Genomic DNA, 12359 nt, shown 5'->3' on the forward strand with positions numbered 1-12359 from the left:
TACCTTTTTCTTCTCTGTGAAAATCAGTTTTGAAACTAGAGTTGTTGGAACATTCCCAATCCCAGAAATACCCAATGTTTTGTGGGGGTAGGGGGTAAAACCAACAAAGAGAGAACCACAGTAGAAAAAAAAATTCCAAGAATATACTTCAAAACTTGAATTAAAACGGTTATCTTAGTATGATTATAATTAGTTCAGTCGTGTTTTTTAGTACACGTCTAGTTCCAGAATTCGCACAAAATATATATTTATCCAGAGTAGATCTCCAGAAAAGAATACCATTAAGAAAATATGTGTTGGAATTTTATTCGCGTTCGATTAAATTTGCTGTAATTATGTTTAACTGTTATTTAGAACACAAAACAAAGCGACTACACCCCCTTTGTTTTTGTAGTTCATACTCACAAATTAGTACAAACAAATAATAAAGTGTTTTTCTCCACCTGTAAGTTAACTAGAAATCCAAATCGCCTCACTTGAGAAAGGAAATTACTTATCATATACATATATTTTCTTAACACTACATTTGCATTATTTACATAGACAAACGAAAAAGAGATGCATTAAGAAGGAAACATTTTCTTGTAGTAATTACAGATGCACAAATCAGACTTTTTTCTATAATATGATGATTGATTCAGAGACAATACGAACACGTCACTATAGTTTTACATCAATTTTCCAGCACTGGGATAATTAGACGCAAAAAAGGAAAAGATTTCCATTAAAATAGAAATCGGGATGTTCCGGAATTCATCTTACGTATTTGGTGGAGTATGTAACGTATATTATGATCATTGTATGTTGGAAAGGCCTTTTAATCGTAAAATCTATTATGAGAAAGAAAAAAAAAAAAAAAAAAGACTTTTTTTTATATATTGCTCCTGACCTTGTGACGTTATCGCAGTAATTGCCTGCTGTTATAGGGAAAAATAAAGGAATCTTCAGTCAGAACAGATAACTGAGGAATTTAAATTCTGAGTGTTCCACAACTTTTGTTTACTTGTGACACATCATAAATTGTTCTCGACTCAACACCGATTCAGACCTAAAATTATTTCTCTTAAAAACGTATTTTATGACACTGTTAATACAAGTGTGTATTGTAGTTAACCTATTATTGTTCTTATTCTGTTGAAATATTAGAAGCAAATCCAATCGTTCGTTTGTTAGTATCCTTATACATTAAAGACGTTGAACCGGAAGTAGAAAAATAAGGGGGCAGTTGCGTTTCTGAGGATCAGAAGGCAAAAAGCCAAGTTGGTCACGGAGTGGCACTAGAAGAGATGTACATCAGATTACTTCTGTCATAAAAGGAGTGATGTTGATCGCTCAACAAAGAGGAACTTCATATTGAATGTGGAGGGGACGATTCGTTCAATAAATAGTGGTAAATGAAAAGCGGAAGGGGGCATAGAGGACTTTTATAAAGATTTGGAGACCATCGGATATTATAAATGGAAGCTTAAAATGGAAAGAACAGCAGGAGAAAGTTAAAGGTGAAGGAAAGAGATGATGATGGAGGGGAAGGAAGTAAATTATGATGGGGAATAGATAGGACACGGAGATAGTAAAGAGAGCACTTAGAAAGATAGTGAACGTTTCATCATATAGAAATGGAAATAGGAGTCTGTTGGATGTGATACGTATGAAGAGAAAGGAAAGCCAAGAGGAAGTGATGGAAAGGGAAGGAGCTATCTACAGGGTCAGGTGTGAAAAAACGCGTAAAACATAAAGGTGATATAAGATTACAAAGAGGAAGGAATGCCATTTACAAGCATGTAAGGGACAGGGAATATGACCTTAATTGGTGACCGATTGATAATATGATAATACCAACTTCATTATGGAAGTAGTTGATAAGCTATCGAGTGTGACGTTAATACCAGCATTTACTAAGTAGTAGTTCAACTTTCATTGGAGATAATGTAGCGTCACCAGCCCCTGAACTAAGTATAGTACTAAAATTTAGTATACTGAAGAGGACATATTATCTTAGTGTTTATTGAAGTATACTGTGTAAAATATTCTTATATCTATCATATACAACAAATGTTACATTATACGTAAATAATTTTGCCATAACGCTGCAACACACCGAACTCTCAAAATTTTTGGGGAAAGGAATATCGTAGAAGTTATCTAGGCCTGCTGCTTTCGTGAAACTCAAGAGGACAATACCGATCGTTAGGGACGTGAAGTTTTCGCTTTAACGATAACATCGAAAACTTGAAAAAGGCAAAGTAAAGTATATAGAAATACCTAAATATATGATACAAGGCCGTTTTTGGTGTTTCTAAATCGCGGAATAACGCGAATTTGGTGCTTTTTTTTTCAAAATAACACCGAAATGAACTGCATAACGTAGTATATTCGCGAAATCGCCATATTGGCCGGTAATACTAATAAAATAACACAAGTTTCCTTTGCAACAAAATGTGATTCACAGAAGACCATCAGTCCTGTTATTTTTAGACCGGTTGGTTAGTGAAAATTTGCCCCTGAGATTTTGCTGCCTGGCTATTGAAGCAATATCTTTGCCAGCTTCCAACGTTGATTCTGAAAAATATTTTTCAGAATACAACTCCGTAGTTACGGTAAGGAGGCAAAATCTTAAAGAAGAAAATGTGGAAATATTGACAATTTTGTCCTTTGAAAAATAAATAAATAAATAAATAAAAACATTGAAGAAACTGTACATTTGCCATTAGATGTAAGTGAAAATTTGTGCTGACAATGATAGGAATTGCGTTTTAAATAAATATATTGTAAATTCATTTTTTTTTTTTTTTTTGACCAAAGAAAATGTTAACCCTACAGTGCATGATTTTTTGTATTTAAGTGAAATAATACACAGGTATATGACAAGACACTTCTAATTAATATCTGAATAGAAAAATGTCCTAAAGTACTTTTTCGTTCTAAAATATAAAAATACTTTGCATCACTTATGATATATTATGCATCAAGAGTTCATGTTCCTCTCTCTCGTACAAAATCAAATTATAGCATACATAAAAACAATTAGGAAACTTACTTGATGAACTTTGAATTTTTGCAACTTCGAAACTATTCTTTGTCCTTCAGAGTAGACGACCCAAAAACTCTTCTATTCTCACCTTCGCTAGGCACGCGCACGACTTCTTTCTCTCTGTACTGAAGTAACATTTTCCTGACATCTACCGGATATATGGTGAATTATGTGGTCAGGAGAAATATCAGATATGATACAATATGTATTTATGATACAGCTCACACAACCTGAACACTAAAACTAGCCATAATTTATTTTGTATTGAATATGATACAATATGCATTGTAGGGTTAAGAAACACTGCAGTATGTTTTTAGCCGATATATATATTCAAATCATACAGTAAATAAATCCAAGTTTAGGAGGGATATCGAGCCATTTTTTCTCAGATTATAAGTCCAAAAATATAATTTATTATTTTAAATTTAAGATATCAAAATTAAAACTATTCATTTTAATTTTAAGATTACATTTTATTTTAATAAGCTTTCACAGACTACTTTCTCTATGTTTACAAAATACTTGCTTTTCAAATTCATTACAGAATAAAGCAAATTACCCTATTTTGTTGTATTGCAAAAAATAACACCGATTTTGTGAAAAAAAAAACACCGACTTCTGGGATAAAATAAAACGAAAACTTCACGTCCCTACCTATAGTATAACAATGTTAAATTACTACAAGCTGCTAATTGCTCAGTCAGAGAACTTAGAAGTACAGTTTCTCACATTACTTTTTACACAAACTAGAATCTGAATATATACTTAAGGATTATTAGACTTCCAAACTACTGTGTATAAGAGTCGAAAGTCTTATAGAACGGCTATGTCTGTCCTTCCGTCTCTCGACAAGTATCAGAGCAAAAACAATAGGTGATATCAAGAAACGGTTTCTTGTAGTCTATTCAGCGTTCCAGGCTTCATCACCCATTACACTTCTGTTGAAACCGGAAATTACAATATTGAATTTTTATAGTTTGGATGACTCCCGTAGTTTCATAACTATGAAACGAAACTCGCTTGTTATATTTAACGTCGTATCTAGTATCTCTACATGCAGTTTTAGTTTTCAAAGGTTAACTCTCTCTACTCGTTTTATAATAATAAATGCTGTTATTGGTTTGAAGGCATATAGCTATTTCTGAGTGAATGCTTCTTTGGAAATAACTGAAAATATACATCAAATTTCTTAAGTTTCGAGACGAGACAAGACTTATCGGAAGCAATTTCGAGCCGAAAAACTAAGCGTGTTTAGAGTTGATTTTCGTCTCTCGTTTTCGAGACGAGATCGAGACATGTCTCGTCTCTTGCGCATCGCTAAAAGTATTCTATCGGAGAATGACTTTAAGAAAACTTACAAGATAGGCAAATGAACGACCCATACAAAGCCAAGCAAATGGTAGTTACGTGAATACTTCTTACTCAGGAACATAGTCATTCAAGCACGAAAGTAGTAAACTATCCGGGAAATAATGTCAAAATGTTTAAAAGAGAAGTGCCAAGTCGGCTTCGTTATAAACAAACGTGAGTCAAACGATTACGGACATAATAAGAACATATATCGCTTGGGGTATTACTACCTATGTTTGTGACCCACCATGTGACGTTTATTTTAGAAGGGAGAATAGTGTAGTACATAATAACTTCTGATTCTCAGAAATCGTTCTGTCTTTTAGTGTTTCTGCTGGCAGATGAATTACTGATCTGTAAACGTTCATTTGACATTGTTAACAAAATGACTCAGAAGTCTTGTAGAAACATTTCAACCTAGAATATTAATAGGGATTCCACTAACTGCCGCAATTTCCTACCCACGTCCTATTTTAAAATTTAGCAAAATCAGGAAAACAGGATCGCTTTTGCAAAATCTTGGAATATTTCAAAGTGTATGTAGGGATGATGCTGTTCAGTTCCTTTTTAATTGATTGGAAGAAACATGTTTCCGAAGCGCACTAGAAAAACAAAAACAACTTCAGTTCCTTTCGTCATGTCGTAATTCTTGAACTGTCTAAACTAATGGTTTTTCTTTCCGTTCTCATCAAGGTCTATTTATTTTCATATTTAAAGTTACATTTATTTACCAAGAAGGATTATCAAAGATACGTGGTTGTGAGGAGGTCGGATTCTTTTCTAAATAGTTCCTGTCTACAACAGTAATAACGCAGGTGAGACGGTAGGGTAATTCACATCAAAGTATGTTAGGGTCAAATATTGTGAGATGGTGTGACGGATTTCGGATTAAATAGGAACAGTTATAAGAGATTCAGAATTTGACATATCTCAAAAAGCTGTTTAATTAAGTATTTCTTTCAAATACGTAGATAGTTTGAATAAACTTAAAGATCATAATGCTATTTCTTGCAATTTGAAATCGCAGATCGTTCCGAAGATATGATAACCAATTGTAAAGTTTGTGTAACATGCTTACAGTTGTGTAATTCCAGGAAATTGTGTTGTAATTACAAGTACCAAAAACTGTTGCTTTAATAGCATAGAAGCAACAGAAAGCAATAATCATTTGGAAAATTTCCACAAATACGTAATTTTAAGCAGCATAGCGAACTCTATCCTTGTTTTTCATATCTTTTGAATTGTTTAAGATATCATATTGCTGTAACCGGCATTATGGTCTATACGTCTATTGAAAACCATGCACGTGATTGGGTGTGATAATTGTGTATGCAGTTTTTCGAAATAAAATCTTTGTTGAAAATTCAGATTTTCAGCGTCCTTTAACTTTATTCCTATCCGCCTATTATTCAAAATTGTCATATCGTGATTATGGTATTCGACATTAACTTATTTTACATGTATATTGCCACGTTCGTCTCATTTCTGTTATCATTGTAGAGGCCTCCAAAATTTGGATGGATGCGATACTATAGTAGAATTCGTAAATGTGGTTTTCTAAGTTTTAGTACGTTGATTTGAGATGTGTTACAACCTGTCGTAGTGTCATTTCTAAAAATCCAACTATATGTTTGGTTGGCAGACACCTGTTAATCTAACCGTATTGCAGAGTATATCAAATTTTCATCCCATTTCGATGTTTGTGTCGTACAAAGTTTTAGATTATTTTTTTCATATTAGTTTGAAAGTTACAAGAGTGCTTCAAGATAAACGGCCTACTTTGTAGACATTATCTCAAGGAATGTGTGGAATTAAATTTTCAGTGAAAAGCAACCAATAAACAGTTTCTCCAAATAATGTCACTTCGATCTATGTAATTCATCAACTTAGTTTTATTATTTGTATCTTTACTACATACTATTGCATGCATGCAGTTCTTTCTGAAAGTTTAATCTTTAAAATACGCTCTATCGCCATTTCCCTTGCTTTCCCAGGTAGCAAATCTAATCACAAGTTGTATACATCTAACAACTATGAGGGTACCGGGGTTCGAATCCGTGCGTCGGTTGCAAGCATAGTTCCGGAAGGCACACTTCTATCTAGAACGTGACTGGACTGTTTTGAATCTGCCTGAATGCAAATCGACTCATAGGTGAACCCGAAATGGATATTTAAGCTTTGTCTCAATAGTCCAACGTCTACAGATACTTAGGCCTAGCAAGGTGGTGGTTTGTTCCTCAGTGACGTGTTACTTAACCAAATCACAAATTTGCAAATATATTGAAAGCATAGGATCTCGAAGTCCGGTGCCCAATGTTCGGGTGTTTACTAGTTCAGCAAAATGATTGAAGAATAATGGTACCAATACTCCAATAGGGCATCGAACTGGACACACACAAATCACTTCTTACTATGGATGCCCAAAGCGTTCCATAATAAGATCTTATACTGCTAGGCAGAAAAATAACATTTTATTGATACATAAAGCTAAAATATTTTCATGCAAAAAAATACTAGTACAACGAAAATGTGTTGAATGAAAAGTTATTTAAATTTTTCTTTAAGATCTTTTCCAGCAACTTTTATTATTATTATTATTATTATTATTATTATTATTATTATTATTATTATTATTATTATTATTATTAAATTTGGACCTATAAATTTTCTATCAAATGAAAATTGTACAAATGCTTATATTATTAACTTTATTATTATTATTTATAAATATACAGATAGTTATGGACTTATATTTGCTAAATTTTTTCTTAATAGCTATACCCCTATATTGAACATGCGAACGATACACGTGTACGACAAATTTCGATCCGTGAACAAAACGCGTTAGAATCACTCGACGCAATTAATATAACATGTTATAGAGTCATATTTAGCTCTGTGTTCTTATGAAGGAACACGAAGGATCCTTTCTCATGATGTGTCATTTCACCCAGTTACATCAGTAAGATACAATAAAAATTAGTATACTCGATGATTTCTGGTTACTTCTTGGTTCGTTCATGTTCTAGCGTTGACTGCTCTGTCTCCAATGGAGGCCCATTTCCAGGCTTGTGTGTATGACTTCTGTGATAATCTGAGTGTGGGCAAGAGAGAAATATACTTTCGGTGTATACCTTAAAAATTGAAAATAGTACTATTTTGTTTCTATGAGATTATACACACAATATTATATTTCAGTAGTTATTGGATAATATATTTCGTCTATTTTCCACTAAAGTAACATTTTTGCTGAAGTACACTTAATTAAAGTAAATTAGAAATCCATATTGAACTTTCGAGAAGATTGACTGAATTTTCGGAACTTTCCCGACGAGTTTCTTGAGTTGGAACCAAGAGGTGATGCGAGTTTTCTATATGAAGTTCCTGCTAAAAGTAACTTTAAAGGATTTCAGAAACTCGCTATAAGGAACACATTTTTTTTTTAATTGCAGCATGCTGAACTATTTCAAGCTATGTCTAAAACAAAGGACAGAACAGTGTTGTAGCGTTCAAGTAACCAGAAAATCACATGTAGCGACTCTGTATCGTTATGAAATACCCATCTGGAATTTTCCAGGTTCTTCAATTTTTTCTCCACTGTACCAGCAGTCCACTAAATGTTTTGTTTTCATTCACTCATTTTTCTCCCTCTTCTTTAGAGTTCAAGACGTAAGTGTAGATGTAACGCTAATGGTTTTGTTTTCTTTCGTAGAAAAGTTTTCAGAACAAGAGTGTACACTTTCGGAAAAGGATTGTTTGGAAATATTTCTAGCTCGTTTTGGTAGAATACATATTTGGTGTTCTAACTATAGTAAGGTTCGTGATATCTTTGCAATTTTACTTTCAGGGGACGCTCGCAGAGTTGTGGAAGATACGTATCTTCTGGCGGCGTAAATGTAGCAGAAAATAAAGGATACGTAAGTACCTTAGATCAGTAAAATAACATGAAAATTGAATGTAATGTGAAGCTAAAGTTTTGTATTCATTTAGACTGAAATTAGATCTCTCTCTGAAAATAAAACGAATTGCAAAACGTGAAATACGCGAGAAATCGCAGATGAAATCAAGATAGCTATTTCTATATCTCAATATCTTTCCTGAACAAAATTTGTGAAATGCAGAAGATACACAAATCAGCTGGTTTCTGTTTCAACGTTTTCATTATTTACTTCATTTGATTAATTTCTTTGTGTGGCTAAGTTATTAGCATTTGCACCATCTATACCTGATTGAATCTCAAGTGTTCTGAATTACATAATTAACTATAATTAGACGTCTTAAATAGTATTGATGCTGAAAACACGACCTTAAATTTTAAACTTTCAAACAGTCTTTAAGTGACCAACAATTTTGTAAGATTTATTGATAATTTGTAACAAAATATAATAATTGGATTAAAATTTAAATAGTTGGATTATGTGACTTAAAAATATTTATATTTTGAAGTAGTGGTGCCTGGGCTCCAATTCATTCAAGAACACCTTAGATGTAGCTAATATTATTTGATGTAAAAATATACATGAAGTATTAATAAAACAAAACTTGTCAAACATCAAATATATATTAATAATAATACTTGTGTAACCTTCCGCAATGTAACATGGCAATCGTCAGACACTTACGAAATATCAATTTAAAAAAAAAAAAAAGTAAAGTATAAACAGAAAGTGGAAGGATTCACCCACTCTTCCCAGAGCAAATCAAGTTTCCCTTCACTTTTTACATCCATTTGTATAAAACTTTAAATTTTTAATTAGGTGCAAAATGTATTTTTTTTTTAAATTTATTTATTATGTGCTTGTTAGAGTTTCCCCAACAATTCGCACACCTGTTCTGAATTTGGAAACTTGCCCATTTGACAGTATTGTTCACTCTTTTAAGTTCATTTCTTTGAACTCTTTCCTTTCTGTTTTGTCGTACACTGTATTCCGCGACTAATGAATCGTCCGTGTATCCAATTCATCAATATATTTTTCCCTTGTGTATTAAATCCATTGAGCATCTTGCACTTCTGCATCACACACTCCTTTTCTCTCTCCAGTCTTATTCTTTCCCAGGCTATTTCATGTCTTTTTTCTTTAACGTGTTTATATACTGCATTATTCTCTTCTTAATCTGACATTGTCTTTATGTTGTTTTATTCTTTGTTCCAATCTCTTCCCTCTTTCTCCTATGCATTTCGCATTATATTCTTTACATCTGATTGGATATAATGCTCTTTCCTTTCTCTCTTCTAAGTCTAAAAATCCTCTTCTCTCCTTTTCTGTATGTCTTAACTCTTCTCAGCGACATCCGAAGACTCTGTGTTATCACCTAACCTCTCAATTGGAAACATCATCATTATCTCTTTTCTTCCTTCCTGTCCCTCATCCCTTTTTCAAGTTCTCTTTGTTCTATTCTGATCCGTAAGGGCGTGTTTCCACAGGATATTCTTATGACTTTCGACTTTTCGATGTTAATTTCCATTCCATACAACTTTCCAGTGTCAACTATTTTGTCAATCATCTCCTGTAGTCCTCCTTCGGTTTTAGCTATTATGACCGTATCATCTGCATACCTGATCTTGTTAATGATCTGCCCTCCAATCTCCAATTCCCATTAATGCTTCCTTCATTAAACATTCACTGTAAATGTTAATTGGGTCGACAAACTACATCCTTGTCTGACTCCTCTTCCAATCTCCACACTGTTGGTTTCTCCTTCATTCAAGCGCAACTTTACTCGTCCTATGTACAGGTTTTGAATGAGTCGTCGATCTCTCCCGTTGATTCCGATTTCTTTAAGTTTTTTCAGAAGTTTCGTCCAATTGACTTGGTCGAAAGCTTTTCGCCAGTCGATGAAGCACAAACACAACTCTTCCTTTACATCAAGAATTCTTTCTGATATAATTCTCATCAATCCAGTAGCATCTCTGGTGCCTTCTCCTTTCCGGAATCCAAATTAATCTTCTTCTAACCTTTCGTCTATTTTACTTTCCAGCCGCCTGTTCAGTATGCGTGCAGTGATCTTTCCAGTGTGGGAAATCAGGCTAATAATTCTGTGATCGTTGTACTTCTTTGCTTGCTTTTTCTTGGGCAATGCAATCATTGTAACATCAAGAAAATCCTTTGGCTATTCTCCACTTAGGTAGATCTTGTTAATAAGTGAAGTCAGTATTTTCATTGCGTTATCTCCTAAGCCCTTGAGCAAATCTACTTGCTTGTACTACTTCACTTTTCAATATACTGGGTCCTTTATCATCATTCACCTTTTCCTCTGCTTCGACAGCCCCTTTTGTTTGATTATTATGTAGTATTATTTCTGGTTTCCTTTCTTTTCAACAACTATATCGTGTTGTGCAGGCCTGACTGATGGATTATAAACTTCCTCATTCCTTTTTTCGTTTGGTCTGAATTCTTCAGGAACAATTGCTCTATTTTTCTCACAATATTCCCTATTATTATGCCGTTTTTCAATGGGGTTTTTGCGAGTTGCATGTCCGTAGAGAAATTGTCTCAAGTGGTATTTCTGATAGTTCTATAATATAATTCTGCTAAAGATAATAACATATGCAGCTAAATTACTTGCTCGGTTTATCCCCCCTTTTTTGTGCCTAAGAAGGGTACACCTTTCAAAGGATAATAGGTTTGAGAGTCACATGTCCAGCAGATTTTCATACCATATTTATCTGATTTTGACGACATATATTCCTTATTGCTTGAAAGAACAATGATTTGTAAAAAGAACAAGCTGTTCGTCCATTATTAGACAACTTCCGGGAAGGTAGTATGTCGTTTGTTTTTTTGGAAATCTTTTCCCAAATGCCTGTGTTTGGAGCAAGTTTGTCCTACGTTCTTTCTGATCTAGTAATCTTATTGTGAAGGCTGATGCAAGACAGAAGGTCAATATGCGTATTGTGACTCATAGTGGCGCGAAATAATATTGGACCGTAGTCTTGTTCCATAGGGACTTAACACTTTTTTGTTTTCTATTTCAGATGACCAGCAGTAATAAGTCCAATAAATGCTCGAACTTCTTTAGAATCACACATTTCTCCTTTTTTTCCCTTATAGACCCGATTAGCTTCTGCATTTGTGTGTAACAATATCACTTATATCTTCCCCTAAGAATAAGTGGAACGAAACTTCAGGTTCTTTTATTGCGCATTTAGCAGGAAGAAATACTCTTTTTTATTTCTTTTTTATTTTGAAGCAGCTGGGACGGTCTTCCAACGGGTATCAGTTTTTTACATGTTCATTTGCATTTGAACAAGGAGGCACTTGAATATCATTGTCAGTGTCCGAAGCATTTCCTTGATCTTCGTGCTTGCTTACAGTACTCATGTTATCTCCCTCACTCGAATCATTTTCTAATGCTTTATCACGGACCAATTCTTCATTTGAATTTATATTATAATCTGAAAACAATTCAACGTCGGGAAGTATTTATACGACTTCTACGTCATTCATTTTTTTTACGCCTGGTTTATGTATAAAATACACTCATAACCACAAAGGAAAGTGTTTCATTGCATAAATAATTGGCAGAACTTGCGACAACACAATAGATAGGTAAAACTACTGAATGTATATAATCACATAACAATATTGTGAGCTACATCTATCAAGAAAGAAAGTACATCCAGCAAATATTTTACTAAATGATCAACATAAATATTGGAAAAGAAAGAAAAAACGAAAGGAAGAAAGAAGGAAGAGGAAATGAGTAAAGATTGATGCTTAATACGTACAAAAATTTTAAAATGCCATATTTCAGTATATTTTAAATATGTGTTCATTGGACACATATTGTGGCAGTAGCGCACTAAAAGTTTTATTTCCGCCGTATGCAGCAGAAAGCAGCACGAAGTTAACTTATGTAGTATTATTGAATAGTCAGAAGCATACTTAGAGGAAAAAGAAAACTTTGAAACCCTTAATACAGCTTTAAGAGATCAACGCTATGTCTCTCTTGGACACATTTTGCCATATGAAGG

At 33.6% G+C, this 12359-nt stretch overlaps 1 protein-coding gene across 1 annotated transcript in view; it reads left to right on the forward strand.

Annotated features, from left to right (window-relative positions):
• LOC145680966 (heat shock 70 kDa protein 4L-like) overlaps positions 1-8780 on the forward strand; it is a 284315-nt gene extending 275535 nt beyond the window's left edge. Inside the window, exon 13 of the mRNA XM_081752181.1 lies at positions 8232-8780. Within this exon, the coding sequence (XP_081608307.1) occupies positions 8232-8322 (91 nt within the window). The 3' untranslated portion in view covers positions 8323-8780. The remainder of the gene's footprint in view (positions 1-8231) is intronic.
• The last annotated feature ends 3579 nt before the right edge of the window (positions 8781-12359 follow it).

This window comes from Thermobia domestica, chromosome 3 (genome assembly GCF_964235325.1).
Source record: "Thermobia domestica chromosome 3, izTheDome1.hap1.1, whole genome shotgun sequence".
NCBI classification, from domain to species: Eukaryota; Metazoa; Arthropoda; class Insecta; order Zygentoma; family Lepismatidae; genus Thermobia; species Thermobia domestica.